At 36.4% G+C, this 18141-nt stretch overlaps 1 protein-coding gene across 1 annotated transcript; it reads left to right on the forward strand.

Moving 5' to 3' along the window:
* The first annotated feature begins 1857 nt into the window (after nt 1–1857).
* Nucleotides 1858–18139, forward strand: LOC128025339 (eomesodermin). The gene is made up of 6 exons (XM_052611592.1): nt 1858–2629; nt 12149–12303; nt 13408–13529; nt 13689–13847; nt 14188–14249; nt 14557–18139. The coding sequence occupies exons 1-6, from the start codon at nt 2097–2099 to the stop codon at nt 15350–15352; spliced, it is 1827 nt and encodes a 608-aa protein (XP_052467552.1). The 5' UTR covers nt 1858–2096; the 3' UTR covers nt 15353–18139.
* Nucleotides 18140–18141: the final 2 nt, after the last annotated feature.

The raw sequence follows: 18141 nt of genomic DNA on the forward strand, positions 1-18141 counted from the left end.
TTCAGAAAAGAAGAACTGTATAATTTGGATTGTCATATCCTCTCAAGTTATTGCTACAATAAAAGTACAACTTTTACATATAGAGCTACATACAGAAACTGCTCTAAAGATGAGTTGTGCTAATATAAATTCCCTCCTCCTACACACTGTGAACAGAGAACTGCCATACACCTGTGACAACTGTTCAAAGCCTCTGCATAAATGCTTAAAAGACTGCCAGGCTGTGTGTTGTGTGTGTAGTGTGATTTGTTTAATTGCTGATATGGTAGATGAGGGATGTTTGTGCATACCATTTGTGTTTTGTATGGCCGCGGTGAACATTGCCTGCGGGAGATCAGCTTAACTAAGGCCTAAAAGGATCCTGCCACCCCCACAGGGCAGGTGGAAAGTATAACGCCCCGGTCTTGTGGACGCATCACTGGGGACAATACGCTATCATCCAGGGTGTCAACACCAATGAGCTCAACTGGTGACCTTGTGAGTTCACCTTGCTAGGAGAGACACAATCGTGTCATACCTGCACTTGAGGGACACTGTGTGTGTGTGTGTGTGTGTGTGTGTGTGTGTGTGTGTGTGTGTGTGTGTGTGGGATGTTTGTTTGTATGTTGGCGTATATGGAGAACTGTGATTTTCTTTTAGTAATTCACACTTTTGAACGAATACACCCTATTTTTTGCAAAAGATGTGTACACTCTATACAAATTACTTAAATGCAACTGAATATAATGAAAAGAAGACTAAATATCTGTCACAAGACTAATGTTTGGATGTTACAGCAAAGTAAAGAAACTAAAACATTATTAAATTGTAAAAATAAATATTCACCCAGCAAAAAATTATATTACGTTTTATAAGACCGTACGCATTATTTATTTATTTTTTAAGTCATTAAAAAGTAGCAGAAAGAAAATATAACAAAACGAAGGCACTACATATTCTTTAGAATTATGCTTTTGAAGTAAAAATCATTGTCTTTTGAAAGGAATTCCTACAATCCCCTGTACAAACAATATCATTTTGTATTCTGTTTAAAAAGTTCCTTTCTTATTTTTATATTTACACTATTTAAAGTTGCTGCTTTCTAAATGATTTATATTGTATTATTTTAGTGTTATGTGTGTTACCCATCTTTATGTTATTGCAAGTTGTTCGAAAGTTGTTGCCAGCTGTTGGAAAAAGTGTATTGCTTTTAATGAACTTTAAGGCATTATATGTGTACAGTTACTAAAATGCCATCCAATACTGCTGGAATAATTTTGTACATGTACAACAGAATGGTTAATGAAAATAAATAAATACATTTTTAAAAATCAGTGCATTCATGCAATATCTCATAAAACTTCAATAAAGATGCTCTTCTAGCGGCGGGGGGGGGGGGGATGAGTGCATGAGTGAGAATGAATGTCATAAACGTAAGTTTCAAAAACAAACAAAAAAATATATCTCTATTTAAAATAAGTGGGAAACGATTACTCACTGAGATTTTTATTTAATTAGGTCTTCCAGAAATTATTCATCAACACATCTAATGAGTTATATGAATTTAGTCATAATTTTGTTTGTTTGTTTTTTTTTTTAGTTGAAAGCGATTTGATTTTTATTAAAAACTAATACAAAATAGATTATTGAATACACACACATACCTTGATGCGCGTAAAGAATGACCTTATTTTAATCAGTACACACTCAGTGAATTTACATTATAAAGATTGTAAAGTTCTATGTGAGTATCAAACTGAAGCCCCCGTAAACAGGGGAAGGCCCGTCCTCGCGCATCAAGCCTATCACGCCCAGACTGAGATGTTAAGCCCACCTCCGGACCAATTACCATTCGAGATATGGATATACCATAGATTCTTATCATGTGTTTCAAGTTCGATTCCTATTCCAAATACATAGTTGCAATGACTTCAACATATTAAGTTAACCAAAATGAAGACTTCCCAAGTAGTTTAGAAGTAGATTACACGCTGCGCTTTGCAGACAAGCTCCACAACTTGCTGGCTATAGAGAGTTGTGTTGTAGTCTTATTTTAAATCATAAAGCACGGACGGTAAACCTATGACACATCAAGTGAGCTCGGTCCGGTGCTGCAGATGGGCGGCATAGGCAGGAATTTATTTCTCAATATGTTGAATGGAACAGACGCGCAAAGTTTCGCCAAAGACGCAGAACTGAACAGCCACTTGCACCGACACCGCGACTTCCCGGACTTCAAAATGGGCATCCAAGACACGAGGTTTTACTACCAGGACTCCATTCCAAATGGACAGGACAGTTTGACGTTGCCGTTCCACGCTGAACATCACCAAAGCGCCGGAGCGCAGACGGGGAGGTTTTACGCACCGGCTCAGCTCAGCAGCTGTCACTTCACCAGCCGGAGCGGGACGGGACATACTTACGTTCCAGGCGCAGCCGATGCGTATTCTTCAGCCAACGGTAAAGACGTGTACCCGAGCGGCGCAGACTGCTACCCGGCGACTTTTCAGCACGGGTTCCCTCGAGCACCTATGTACTCTTTACCTGGTCTACAGGTGTCCGGGAAGACTCAAGTGCTCCTCAACAACTACCCGCTGTGGGCAAAGTTCCACAAGTACCAGACAGAGATGATCATAACGAAACAGGGACGGTAAGAATACTTATGGATTGCCCATATTTAATATATCATTAGTATAAAAGTCATTATCAAGGCAAACATTTTGTACGCGATAACAGCATGGATCATAATAAGAAACTGGTCAAACGCCATAGTGAATGAATGTTTATTCATCTTACTTATGTACTTATCTAAATACCAGCTGTGTTAGCCAGGGCATGAAATCGAGTCCTTGACATATGTGTCTTAAATTTAGAATCCTAATTAAAGAGATCTGTTGATCTGATCTTTTTTTCGTCAGACCGCGACCTGGTTTCAGTTATTGCCAAAAGTAAACAAATACTGTAATTTGTCAAATTTTCTCACTTTGAAACATATCTGTCAAAATGAAAAAAAAGTGAATTGCCTCATTGACAGGAGTTTCCAAAAACTGATGATATTTTGGGTACGTTATTTTTAAGTAGCCTACTGAGAATAATGACGGCAGTGTTCTGAAAGAACGTGATGATCAAAATTATAGTTATATTTAGTGTGAGTGATAATACTGATTAAAAAAAATAACACAAAACACACTGTTAATTGAAAATATTGTGATTTATAAACCACTGGTGTTGTTCCCTGGAGACCCCAGGGAGGGAGGAAAGTGCTTGTGGGGACGTTTGACAGGTCACCGAGCATTAATCTCTAAATATGTCCCTGATCATAATAATCTACAGATGTCTATTTTACAGCTGCTTTTAAGGCATAAACTATATAGTCATGGCATAATACAGATTTATAATGTTGACTGATAAAACTACATAATTGTTTCTTGGTAGGCCCTTATATGTCAGTTTAATAAAAAAAAATATTACATCTAAAAATTATTTATGCAGATTCTTGCATATGATAAAAAAAAAACGTGAAAAATGAATTATAAACACTGATCATACCTGTCACCATAAAAAGTATTCCTGTTAAAATGTATGAGAATTGACAGCATGCGAAACACTTACACTTAATCCATAGAAAGAGTTATTTAATATATATATAATATATTCAGAAGACAAAAAATTAATTGTAGTCTGAAATTTACTCAGCATTTTAAGTATGCATTTAATACATTAAATATTTATTAAATTAGATTTTAAGAAATAATATGCATTTTAAATATGGTACTGAAAGCAGGTCAAACCTTGAAATGGAAAGGTGACATTGTTCTCTGTTCTCTCAATGTTTTTACCACCGACTGAATTTCACATACTACTGCTACACCAATATTATATTATAGCAGTAAAATCCTGAGCATGATATTGCTTAAAGAATTTCACACTGATGTCATAGTTAACACTTATAACTTTCAGTATTTTATTTTGTACAGTAATCTACCGTACTGTATGCACCACATAAAAACGATTCCTTCGTAATAAGTAAAAAAAATTGAAATAGAAATGTGCATTTATTTTTTCGTAATATTATTATTTGTAGTTTGGTAGCTTTTACGCTGATATGCGTGCATCTGTGTGTACAGTACGATTGTTTGTGATGGTGTTAGTGTGTGAAGGCATGCCTTTGTAACCTGTAACCTACTAGCAGGTCCCTTGAAATCTTTTGCAAACCAACTTTATTGCTGTGCTCAAGGCAGAAAATAAATGGTGTATATTATCTAGTTTGTTAATGGTATACATTATAAAGATGTTACATACAATACTTTAAATCACCCTTGTATGTGCGAATGATAATTAAACAGACTGTTGTGAGAACAGAATAGCTTGATTATTTAATATTTAACTTAAGCAAGAAAACATTGTTTGTTTTAATTCCGCAAATCGATGATTTCGTTTTTTGGCTCTGAATCCTGTAGGTATCTAATCTAGTAAAGCTATCTTTTCACACGCTGGAGACTGAGTCAGTTTATTTAAATACGCACTATTTTTTTTTTTGTGAATTATTATTACATTCTGGTTTTTATGGTTATTTTTATTGGTTCTCACTGCCAGTGAGTGTCAGAGCTCAGGTAATTCTGCCCAAGACGGGAAGTGTAAAAGCAATGAGGAGGGGGTGGTGCATTTGGGGGTAAAGTTGGTTGAGCACCACTGAGACTCTGATGGCCATACACTTCAGTGGTGGTAGCTTTGAAGTGCAGGAAATGAAGGAAGGCACTTTCTTCCTCTCTCTCTCTATCTCTATCTCTATCTATCTCTCTATCTCTCTCTCTCGCTTTTTCTTTGCTTTCTCTCCTCTGGTCTGGTACCTTGTGAGCGCATTGATGCACATTTCCTCAGAAGCTGAGGTGCAGTCCGAGTCAAGGCTTTGAAATGCACTGTGAGGCCCATAGCCTGAGACGAGAGCAGAGGTCTTCGGCCCTTTTCAAGTCAAACTTTAAAACTGGCCCCTAGCCTCACCCCTGCCACCAGGTTTCACAAACTTAAACAGGCATGAGGCCACCAGCTCTAAACATAGATTGGTGTAGGTGAGCGTTGTTTTGCTAATATGCTAGTCTGAGATCCAAATAAGGCAGCGAGCGAGTGCCAGACTAATGAATGGACTGAACATGTTTCATCACAGAACATCAGTGGGAGGGATATGAAACCACAGATAATCCATTCCACTGCATGTTCAGTGGCTGATCGATACTAGAGTGAGAGAAAAAGGTCTTGTCAAACACATCTACAACATGCCTAAGAAAAAGAGGAACTAGGGTTTTTCACAGTCATTATAAAAGTCAGTATATAAAGTTCTAAGAGATATTCGGGCCTCAGGTGCTTGCATAGGAGATGTGAATCAGTAGGTTCTTCGTAGGTTTGGTGGAGGAGTCATGGGTTTGTGCATTGTGTGTAAATAAAGATGGCTTTCTGCTTCAGTGGATTCACATGTCTCATATTTAACACCAAAAAAAGCTTAACATTTTCCAAGCATTTGCTTTTACTAGTGAGGTCTAAAAATGATTAGTGAAACTTTTAGAACCTTCTTAACACTTTCGATACTTACATAAAGCATTATCACCTCATGATATAGTGAAATATACTATACAATGACTACAAACCATGCAGTACATGAATCATTTATCTGGCCTTCATCTGTCCTCCCTTAAATTGCAGCATTATAGGTTAGATCATAAAGACAGCAGTTATAAACAGTGAAGACAGCAGTTATAAACAGTGCCCCCAAAAATGAAAGTTCTGTCACCCTCCCTCACGTTGTTCCAAACTTGTATGACTAACCCGTCTCTTGTGGAGCATGACAAATATTTTGAGAAATGTCTCTATGTTTGTTTGTTTGTGTTTAGTTTTTTTCACAAAAGCTGCTTGGTTACCTACATTCTTCAAAATATCTTATTTTTTCCATTTTGCAGAAGGTATAAAGTAAACGATGATGAATGAGTGAACTATCCTTTTAAGAATGCATGAATTCCATGAATTGCATTGCATACACTGTAAAAAATAAATAAAATAAATAATAATAATATATATATATATATATATATATATATATATATATATATATATATATATATATATATATATATATATTATTGGAGTACATTTTGCGAGAAAATTATATTTTAGTCCTACTTCAACATTTAGTTAATTGCAATTGCTTAGTAATTATTTGTGAAATTTACTAGCAGTTTCTGAGTGAAAATTATTTCAAATTTAATTCTTACCACATTAAAATAATATTTTTTTATTGTATAATAAAATAGCAAACCAAGTGGCATCTGTAAACCCTCTAACTAGGTTTTTTACTGACCCAGTTTTTCAATTACTTAAAGATGTCGAGGTGATTTTAGTGGATGTAGAAAGATAAAGTGTTTAATATTTTATTACATAATAATACATTTTTATATGTTCTACATATACTTTCTGGGGCTACTGTATAGGCATGTATGAAGGTTTACAGCAAGAGTAACCCATGTAATATCAGTGCTTCATTTGACTTAGTCCAGGCTCTGCATAAAATGCAGTCTATCCCCCTGCACCACTCAAGGCCTTTCTGCCTGTAGCATTTGAGCTTTCTTTCTTTCATTTTTCAACTAACAATAACTTCCTGTTCAGCTGTATATGGAGTATGCAGCCTTGCTGCAAAAAGTCAGACCTCAGAATCAACAACTTGTTGAATCGCCTTCGCTCAGTGCATGACAGACTGAGGCTGTGTATGTAATTCCAGCAGAATCCCATCAAGCAGCTTTGACAAAAACAGATAAGTTGTGACAGTAGCACATCAGTAGAACATCGTCAAGATCAAAGGGATCGCATGTAGCTGTGGTTGCTGCCTGCTCCATTTCCAGCCACTGTTTTTTAGCAGCCTTGATACAAGCTCATCACTATGATGGTTCTCCAACATCAGCAAATATATTGTGGTTTCTGAATGTAACCACATTCACATAATACCTTAACATTCCATGCATACTGTACATGTCAGTCTGCTTCTGAAGTTTGATATTTTACATTTATGTATAAAAAAGTGAACAAAAAAACAGCTAGACCAGCGCGTTTTCAGTATCAAGACTAAGAGGATGACATAAACTGGACCTGAACTTCTGTCCTGGTGAATTAGTGGCAGGAAGCCCTTCAGCAGTCGATATCCATCCTGTTTTTTCTAATGTCCCTTCCTGTCTTTTTTGCCCTGATCTCATTAAGCAGTTCTTCTGCTAAGGGGAAACACATATATGTATGGAAAACTGTACCTTCCTAAAGTCCTAGACAGCAGAGGAGGCATTTTTGTTTTGGCAACCACCTACTACCGTGTTCACGGCTCCATCACTGAGTCAAGGAGTGGCAGATAAGTTTCCAAAGGTTAACCACTAACTTTTTGTCGTAAACCTTAACCACCTACTCATGCAAAACATTCCTCTCAGTGGCAAACCCACTGGTTTCCCCCTCTCCAGGTACTGATTTCTTATAAATGTCTCATTTTAAATAAGCATGACAATTTCTGAGGCTCAGTCAGATTAGGAAAGTGACTGCCACAGGCGGTATAGTTATAACTCAGAGTGAGGGGGTAACGCATGAGCGTTGAATGATACAGAGACGATTTTGGTTTCTGTTTTCACTTATATTGACAACTGATGTGGAAGAAGAAACCCTTCACCTGCTCGGTCTCTTCACCACCACAAGGCCCCACAATGCCAGGGCTACATCTGAGAATGATGATTGATTACAGCTGACCATGGGTGGGCAGTCCGTCCTCTTGTGTCATGCTACCCTGTTACAAATGAGTGTCATCGTCCTCATGCTCTGATCCTCAATAGGTGTCCTTTACCCTACTTGAAAAGAGAAATTGTGAAACTGAACTTATTTCAGTATCTCTTAGTATCTCTTAATTCTCTTTCAAAGCGGTCTCCTTTATCATCCCTTTCCATTTTGTGAAGCAAGTGTAACTTCTTGGAAACACAAAATCAAATATTTAGCAGAATGTGCAAGATGCGCTTTTGCCTGAAACAAAAGGAGACTGTGGCTATGAGCTGTCAAATGTCAAAAATGATAAAAAGGTTCAGACAAATAACAATGTACAGATATGGTTTTAAAAAACTTTCCCTCAATTGTAGTTCAGAGAAACATCTTACACTTTTACATCCGCATCACATGTGCATAATTAGCATTTTTGGGTGCACTATTTCTTTAAATGATATACATAATTGCCAAACTTTAACCTTAATGTTTGTTTTAATCATAAATAGTCGTTTTCACATGGTTTTAGGGACAGATTTGCTAGTTTTGTTACTTACACAAACTTACAGGACAGTGTAAAAAAAAAAGGCGTCTGTAATATTTTCGAATGCTTTTGAAATAAGCTTCTTATAATCACCAATGCTGAATTTATTTTTAATCAAAAATTGAATAAAATAGTAATATTGTGAAATATAACTACAATTTAAATTAACTGTTTTGTATTTTATTATATTTTAAGATGCGATTTATTCCTCTGATGACAAAGCTGAATTTTTAGCAGCCATTACTCTGGCCTTCAGTGTCACATGATCCTTAAGAAATCTTCCTAATGTGCTGATTTGGTGATAAGAAACATTTCTTATTATCAATGTTGAAAGCCGTGATGCTTAATAATTTTGTGTGTTCGTTAATGAATGAAAAGTTCAAAAGACCAGCATTTTATATTTATTTAAAGAGTTGGTTATATGATATAAGCATTGAGGTCATCCAATCAGGTGCTCCGAGATGTTCCAAGAACTAGGTTAAAAAATAAAGGTGGCCAAGCTTTTTCAGTGGTGGCACCTTATTTGTGGAATAGTTTACCTTTACACATAAGAACTGCTCAGACTGTTGGAATTTTTAAGTCATTTCTTAAGACACACTTGTATTCCTTGGCTTTTATATCGAGCTGAGCTGTGACATTGTGATGTTTTAACTGTATTTGTCTTATTTGTGTGTGACTCTCTATTTTTCTTTTCTCGACATTGTTAAGCACTTTGCTCAACCATGGTTGTTTTTAAATGTGCTATATAACTAAATTGAACTGAACTGACCTGAACTGATATTTTAAAGTGTTCTAATATTGTGTTGTAGTCCCCTACAACAGGTTTAAATGCAGTTAAGGTCAGAAAACATTGTCATTTTCTCAGAATATACATTTAATATTAGAGTCATTTGCCAATGATTTGGAAACGATTCGTTCCAAGCAAGTTCGGAGCAAACCCCTCCCTTCCATAAGCCTTCTCTGCTCTGATTGGTCAGGTGACCAAGTCTGTTGTGACTGTCACTTAGAGGAGTCCTTGAGCCAACACTACCATTGACAAAGCACTTACATAAAACAATAATATAGTGCTCCAATCCATTGTTATAATAATGACATAAAAAATATAAAAGCACTTATGGAAGTGAACCGTGTCCACAGCTAATGTTTAGCTGTTAAACTGGGAACACTCAAAACAATAATGGTGGATATGTTATCCAAGTGCTAACGTGAATAACTGATGAAACAATACAGTTTGTAAACCAAAATATGCTTGCTGTAATGTGTATAAATGACAGACAAAAGATGCTCTGATTTAACTTTTAATCAGATCGCAGAACAGCTGTATCACTGGAGCACCAGCCTAACCTAACCTCTCCCACATTAACCCTATAACTGCCGGTGCAGCAAAATAATCAGCAATTTTACTATGATTTTAAAGTCTTTGTATTACACTACATTATTTTTTAATGAAAGTAATTAGAACAACATCAATCTACAATAATTGTCACATTCTTAGGAAATAGTGGGTTCACAGTGAATTATGAGAAGTACTTCAGTAAGACATTAATATCGTGCTTTGAAACCTAAAGCTGCATTAGATATATATCACATATTGGCACAAAAACGTGATATTTTGAGCACTCAATTGAAAACGTACACATAACGTATCAATCATACTTACAGCTTGTGGTTCTGAGAGTTTGTTAGTCCAAATGAAGATTAGAAACCAAGGAAGATAATAAAAGCCAAGATTAGAGAAGCAGTCCACAGTAAACTTACATGCACACAACAATAACTTTGAATTGTATTTCTTCTCGACATTATGTAAATACACTAACTAGTGGACATGTTTTTGGGCAGGTCAGAGTGTTCATATTTTGCGGGCAGGCGGAGATTATGCAAATGTATAGTGATGTACCTAGTGATGTATAAGTAATGGTAACAGGCAAAAGATTTGAAAATATTCATAACCGACTCTCTTTTTTGAGAGACAATATCGTTATTCATCACACACTTTTTAATGATTAACAACTTTTCAGATTCTTTTCATTTAAGGATAGCTACATTGTAAACTGCAATATATATATATACATACATATATATAGCCTATATATTAAACCCATATAACCTACTCTATAAATATACAATTTTTGTATCAGTGTAAAAGGCTTTACTGTCAATTTTGGTCACAGTGTAATTAAATAAAATGTATTTATTAAAAAAAAATCATTAAAACAATCTGACCCCCATATGCTCTTCTCAACTGGAAAAAGATGTAGAATTTCACACATCAAGCATACAGCCATAGGAGACAGAGCAAGAGAGAGTGAGAGATTTTTATAAACATACTTACAAACTAAATCCATTCTGAGCCATATACAAATTATTTGGTGTGTATCCAATTCATGGAACTGATACAGACACAGATATGAGCAGACAACTGCACTTGAGTGTCACCTAACAAGAGCATCCGGCCGAGGGGAAACATACAAGCATGAGCAGTAGCCCGCAACTGTTGAATATACTGAATGAGAGGCAGCCATGTAGCATAGACGTCATCTCTAGAGTGTATTAGTGAGACTGAAAGCATCATAGTATTGGGTGAGGTTGAATTAAAGCCAGCATGGCTGATGTCAAAGGTTTGTTTTATCACAAGTGGTGCCAAGGCAGAAAGGCACAGAATAACAGAAGCAGCACATTTCAAACTGGGTCTACTGAGTTTCTGGAAACTTCACACTGCCGTGGGACACACTGACCTCCCAGTTACCTCCACTCCATCTCTGTACTGTGATCAAAATCTGTCTAGCAAGGAAAATTACAGTAAACAAGCATACATCTCCCAACGTGTTTTATTAACTGTCATATTAAAGATTCACACACAGCATGCTCCCAGTTGCCTTTTAATGTCTATAACTATTGTTTACCACCAAATAACACCCATATAAACAACAAATTCAAATAAGCATGTCCAGATGCATGTTATATGGGGAGCATATCAAATATGAATTAATTTCATTTATTGTACTGGGTGATTTTGACCATTTCTGCATATTTTGAGATTGTTATCATCTAGCATGACCTTAGCATAAAGGATAGTGTAAGATTGTGGCATATCTTTATTTATTTTTAAGACAACTATTTCTGAAAGAGAAGGGTGTCACCCAGTTGTAACATCATTTCCTTTCACAAACTTTCAGAATGAATATTTGACCAAAAAAAAAAAAAAAAATACATTGCATTAATTAATACATAGTATAGTTATATACTGTAGTTTTTATATAGTTATATTTTCATTTATATACTAAGTTATATAAAATATAAAAAATCCTATTCTAGCCTAGTCGTTCTTTATCTAAACCCCACCTTTCATTTCCTAAATATTGCACTTAAATTATTAAAATATAGTGCAATAAAATATAATACAATACAAAATATACAAATATAAATAAAAATTAAACAAATACTACAAATAAATGACATATTTAGAATTGACAGTGCCATTTGTCAGATTTTTTTCCTTTTCAAGACATTAATGTATTATTTATGAAAGATAAAAAAAAAGAATATTTGTCACTTTCATTATAATAAGAAATATTTTTTAAGTAAACATTTCCTTTCACAAACATCAATATAAATATTATTTAAAAAAATATATATAGTAAATATATTAAAAAAAAACTAACTTGACTTTGACAAAAAAAGTATTTATTATAGTTATTTTACATATAATTATGTTTTAATTTATATTTGTATAAATGTATTTATTTGTTTTAGACAAAATGTAAATAAATAAAAAAGTATACATTTAAATATGAAAAAAAAGTTATACAAATATAAAAAATCTTATCTTGTGTTTTCTGATCTGTCTGTTAACAGGAGGATGTTCCCTTTCCTCAGCTTTAACATCAACTCACTGGAGCCCTCAGCTCATTATAACGTATACGTGGACGTGGTTCTTGCTGACCAGCATCACTGGAGGTACCAAGGAGGCAAATGGGTCCAGTGCGGCAAGACAGAAGGCAACATGCCAGGTACCCGACAGTCACATGGTGCATCTTTCTGCACACTACCTACTTTTACAAACAAGATAAATATCTTTATCTCCATTGTGGTTTTCGCAGTGTGAGTCTTTTCTGAGCTGTGCAAAAAGTTTCACATACCAATAGCTCTGTCTTTTTGTGGCTAGAAGTGCATGAGTGTTTCTGATACCACTGTATGCCACAATCAGAGGAACCTATAAGCATGCGGCCCACCACAACAGCTCTGCACTGCAACTGCTGTTCAAGGGTGAATGCATAGTAGTGTGAGTGTGCATTTGACAGTGCACTCTTAATTGGCTTATACCAGTCAATTTACAAAGCACAAGCATTTTAATTGGAAATGCACATACTTCTGCCTGTTTTAACCAAGTGTTTCCAAAACTCCTTACATTTCCTTGCCTAAAATTTGAACTTTTATAAATATAATAATTAAATAATATGATAATTATTTTTTAGAAAAGTATGAAAAATATGAACAAAAAATAAGAAAATGTAAAAATAATAATGACGATAATAATTAAAGAAAACATATAAAATATAGACTACCATGAAAAATTTTGTGGTCAGTAAGAGTTTTGAATTAATATTTTTATTAAGCAAGGATGCATTAAACTGATCAAAAGTGACAGTAAAGACTCTTAATAAGTAGATGTATATAATAAATGCTGTTCTTTTGAATGTTCCATTCACCAAAGAACCCTAAAAAATTTATAAAAGCATCCACAAAAATATTAAGCAGCTTTAATAATAAGAAATATTTCCTGAGCCCCAAATCAGTATATTAGAATGTTTCTGATGGATCATGTGACAGATAATTATTTGGCTTCAGGAATTAATTACATTTTAAAATATATTAAAATAAACAATAAAACAAAAAAGAAACAACATTTTTTTTTTTTTTTTTTTACTGTATTACTGTTTTTTTTTAATGCAGCCTTGATGAGCATAATAGACTTCTTTTAAAAATGACCCCAAGCATAAACTGTATTTTAAATGGTGCATATCAATAAAATACTTTGTCATTGAATATATAATTTGCATTCAGCACCTATATATTTATGCTTAAGTGCTTTTTTTTTCTTTTCTTTTTTACAGGAAACAGAATGTATATGCACCCAGACTCTCCCAACACTGGGAATCACTGGATGAGACAGGAAGTTTCCTTTGGCAAACTGAAACTTACCAACAACAAAGGCAGCTCTAACAATGTAGCACAGGTATTTTACTAATAAACTCCTACAGTAAAGCAGTCTTACTGCATCAGACCGGACTCATCCGTGTTGACATTAGAGATTACGCTTACCATTCAGGTTGAATTTATAACACTATAGCATATCTGCACTATTTCTCTGACAATTGCATTGCTTGGAAAACAGATGATAGTGCTGCAGTCGCTTCATAAATACCAACCACGTCTTCACATAGTGGAGGTGAAAGAGGACGGAACGGAGGACACCTTTCTGACCTCAAAAACCCAGACGTTTGTCTTCCCTGAGACTCAGTTCATTGCCGTCACTGCCTACCAGAATGCAGATGTAAGTCATGTCGTCTGAACGCATCATACAGTGGGTTATTTTCTTGTTAATCAGATTGCAACTGCCACATAACCACGGCTTACAATGAACAAAGATTCATGTAATCACAGTGTGGGATGTTTTATGTCTGCAATTAGAGTCTGTGATGTCTGTAAAGTGTTGTTTATGTGCTGAAGATGTTAAGTCTGATTGTAGGAAAGAGTATGAGTGTAATTCATAAATGATTTCGTAATGGCAGTGATCTATCAGTCTATCTAGGTTTCCTGTGCCCATGTGGCTTTACTCTTACCCCGTCTCTCTGCCTTTTCTCCAACCTCTTCCCCTGCCATTTCTTTCACAGATAACTCAGCTGAAAATAGATCACAACCCTTTTGCTAAAGGTTTTCGGGACAATTATGATGCGTAAGTACTGTATCTATCTATCTATCTATCTATCTATCTATCTATCTATCTATCTATCTATCTATCTATCTATCTACAGAATTTGTCTATTTATCTATAAGCCTATGAGCCTTCAAACTTCAAGACATCATTCAATCATCTTCTTGCAACATTCAACCCCATTTGCCTCCTAAATTCAAAAATTCAATGAAGTTTCAGGAACTGCGTTCTCAGTTTAATTAATAGTGCAATATTCTTAACATTAACATGTTAACATTTCGGAAGGGGTTTTGTCAGTTGACCTTTGACCATCTATTTTCTCATGTAGGCTGTACGCACTTCCTGACTCAGACCGCTTTACGCCTTCCCCAACCGAGAGCCAGCAGCTCCTTCCAGGCAGTTGTTACCCTCACCAGCCGTACCTGTCTGATCAGTACATGAGCCCCCTGCCTCAGAGTCGTTTCTACAGCCGCGAGCCGGTTAGCATGACCCAGCAGTGCCCCAAAGACCCTGCAGCCAGCCCTCACAGCCGCTTTTACCTGCCCAGCCAGCAGGGGGTGCCGCCGAACCGCCTTGACTTTAATGCGTACGAAAGCGAATACACTTCCAGCAGCATCTACAAGCCGTTTCCAATTCAGACGTCCCCACACCACCCTCTAGGCTACTACTCTGAAAGCCCCTTTGCTTCCGGGCCGGTTTCTGGTGCCAACACAGGAGCATGGAGCTCAGGACGGCCCTCACCGCAGTACCTTAACCACCCACACCACAGTAAACCAGGGTCCAGCCTCGGCTGGTTCCGAGCACTCTCGTCCCAGGCTACATCTTCATCTCCCTCAGCAGTAAACTCACGTTTCCATTCCCCCCCATTGCTCCTGGATCCCCAGCGCCAGCCTCAGCTCCAAGACAAGTCCAAAGAGTCTGGGGAGGACGCCTGGATAGAAGCCCCCTCAGTTAAATCGGTGGACTCAGCTGACTCAGGTTTGTTTGAGGGAGGAGAGAGTAAGAAGAGGCGCGTGTCGCCTTACACGTCCAGCACAGAAAATTCCCCTCCCAACCGCAGTGCAGAGGTTTGCGAAAAGGACAATTGCAGTGATGCAGGCTACTACGGCTTCTACACCCACTGAAGACCAGCACTCAGACTGTGCTCCCGCTGTCTTCCACCCACCGTCTGTCTGCATGGCCTGAGACACAGGGATCAAGCTCTCTGTGATAGTAGCTACAGTGCCAGGTGTTAGGTGGACCCTCTATGCTTCGTGTTCCCTGTGTTAGATGTTTGGGGGTCATGTGGAGGTGTTCTGAAGGTCACTGTCACACAAATACTGAAGACGATGTGACTGCGCTGAGACAATGGCCTGGAGACACACAGACAAACAGACCCGTGTGACTTTAGCAGCTGAAGATTTCACAGCACACCTGCTGTCCACTCCCCCAAATGAACTGTCTCTGTTCCCCTCGTCAGCCACAGACAAAAAAACATCTCACAAAAACCCACACGCCACATGCACGCTCAAACAAACAATCAAATCACATTCACATGGGTCTTTAAAATGTGGACTTAGAGGTATATTTCACAGAAAAAAGCAAAAGTCCCTCATGTTATGATCATTTCAAACGCTATTCATTTGATAGCTTTGGATGAGAAAAGACATGGAATTTAACTCTGACATCATCTGATTCTGACAATCATCTGACATCACTTCTTCTTTCATGGACCCACCAAAGGAAATGTCTTTTTCTCACCCAAAGCTATTGTGCACAATTAACATTCTGTTGTTACTTGATGGATGATCTCATCGAGTTGTTATCTGATGAGTGATCTCATTGGAAATAACACCAGAAATTGACATATTAAGCAGAAGAATTATATTTAAACAGATTAATGTTGCATGCACTTGTGTGCCGCATACACAGCTTTAATACCTTTTGCTTCTGAACGCGAGCCTTCATTACAGTACAACATTTGCGTGTCCAGTCAATCCCAAAATGCACCCCTACAGGGAGCACAATCAATAAGCACATTAAAGCCCAGGCCACTCAGACAACACATGCTGGAAATAAAATAGCCATGATGTCTGACAAACCATGGCTGTATGCACCAGCTGGAATTCCATCCTTTAATAGACAGACATAATATGGTTAATGGAATGCATGAGTTATTATATATGCTGTTATATTAAGTATCGATTCAAAAGTTTGGGGACTGAAAGATTTTTTTGACTTTTGCATCAATGTCGCATCAAAAAATGTAGTTCTTTTCAACTTTCCATTCATCAAATAATTCTATTGTGGTTTCCACTAAATGATTAAGCAGCACAACTGTTTTCAACATGATAAGAAATGTTTCTCGAGCAGCAAATCAGCATATTAGAATGATTTCTAAAGGATTATGAGACATTCAAGACAGAAGTATGGCTGCTTGAAACTGACTTCTTTTTTAAATATTACAAAAATCTTTAAACGAAAACTGCCCTGCTTCAGATAAACACAAACAGGCAAAGAGAGACAGGTTAAGGTTAATACATTTACATTTAAAATGCAAAACTGAGCCTTGAGAGCTATAGTAATTCGTTCCTGACCTCTCAAAATGTTTATAGTTCTATAGTTTTACTTTTCATACTGTAAAAGTAAATGGGCAACTTATGTGATGGTGATAGTTTGAGACAGGGCCTTGTAATCCTCAGGTTTCATTAAGCTAAAGTCCACGATTTAGGACAAACACACTAGTGTCAATCTGATGACCTGTAACAGGACATACTTAAACCAACAGCATCATGTCTTGAGGCGTAACCCCCTATGGTATACAGTTAGACAATGTGGAAAAATGGACACCTGGCAGTAGCTTCAGACTGAGTTACACAGAGGAAAAATCTAAGCCTGTCAGGCACCGCTGGCATTCAAAGGTGAGAATGACCTCAGATAAGGGGGTGACTCCACTTCTGGGAAACACCGGAAGCCCCTGAGCTCAGAACTGTTAATTTATAGAAGCTTCCTGCATCTTTTAGATCACAGTTGTGTGCATAGACATATGCACATGATCTGTGTCCTAACATGAAATCACCTTTATTCACATTACTTGTAAAATAGAACTATTAATTCAAGTGATGATTATTCAATATTCTGTGGCCACTCTGTGAACACAGGTTTTTGTTTGTTTTTCAAGTCAGCAAACTTACTCAAACTGCCTCTGTTTATTTTACATTTATGTATTTTGATGTAAAACCAAATGAGTAATATGGTTAAGACTGCGTTACTTTAACTCGATTAGAAAGCCATTTCCAGATGTTGCCAGATGCTTAGTTGTTTAGAATATACAATGCAATTTAGATGTTGGGAAATTTGTAATATTCTACAAATGTAATTATTTGAATTAATTAATTTGCTTACAGGTTTTTTTAATGGTAGCTATTAAGAAGTTGACTGATAAACAAAAAGCAAATGGCTGCAAGAGAAAGCAGCAGTATTATTTAACTGACAGACAATGTTACAGAACAAAAACATTTAAGTGCAATTAAAGTGTTTCTATGTTAATTTAAAAGATATGTAATTATTGTTCTTGTTTGGTTTCTTTTTATACACTGGAATGCACTGACAAGTTTGTTACTGTTGATATGCACTGAAAATAATGAACAAATTGTCTGTTGTTGTCATGTTTTGGCTGACCCCTGGTGGACATTATGCTCCTCATATCTTTGCGTGTCAACGGGAACCTATTTAGGTTACCTCTGACACCATCTTTGTCTGTCTGTTGAATTAAAAGAACAATTTAAGTAATTTTACTAAGAATAAAATAGGTGCTTCTGTAGTAATTTTCCTCAGCCAAGCAAACTGAGCCATAGACACAGCTGGATCAAAATACTGTATATATTAAATGATGTTTTTGATTCATTCTAAATGTAATAAAGACTGAACTATA

Source organism: Carassius gibelio, chromosome A12 (assembly GCF_023724105.1).
Source record: "Carassius gibelio isolate Cgi1373 ecotype wild population from Czech Republic chromosome A12, carGib1.2-hapl.c, whole genome shotgun sequence".
NCBI lineage: Eukaryota > Metazoa > Chordata > Actinopteri > Cypriniformes > Cyprinidae > Carassius > Carassius gibelio.

What these genes read in the sequence shown, in the direction of transcription:
- LOC128025339 (XM_052611592.1), top strand. Translation starts at nt 2,097, where the DNA reads ATGGGCGGCATAGGCAGGAATTTATTTCTCAATATGTTGAATGGAACA. An exon ending in ATCATAACGAAACAGGGACG is followed by an intron (nt 2,630 to 12,148) that starts GTAAGAATACTT and finishes GTCTGTTAACAG; the next exon opens with GAGGATGTTCCCTTTCCTCA. An exon ending in CTGCCTACCAGAATGCAGAT is followed by an intron (nt 13,848 to 14,187) that starts GTAAGTCATGTC and finishes TTTCTTTCACAG; the next exon opens with ATAACTCAGCTGAAAATAGA.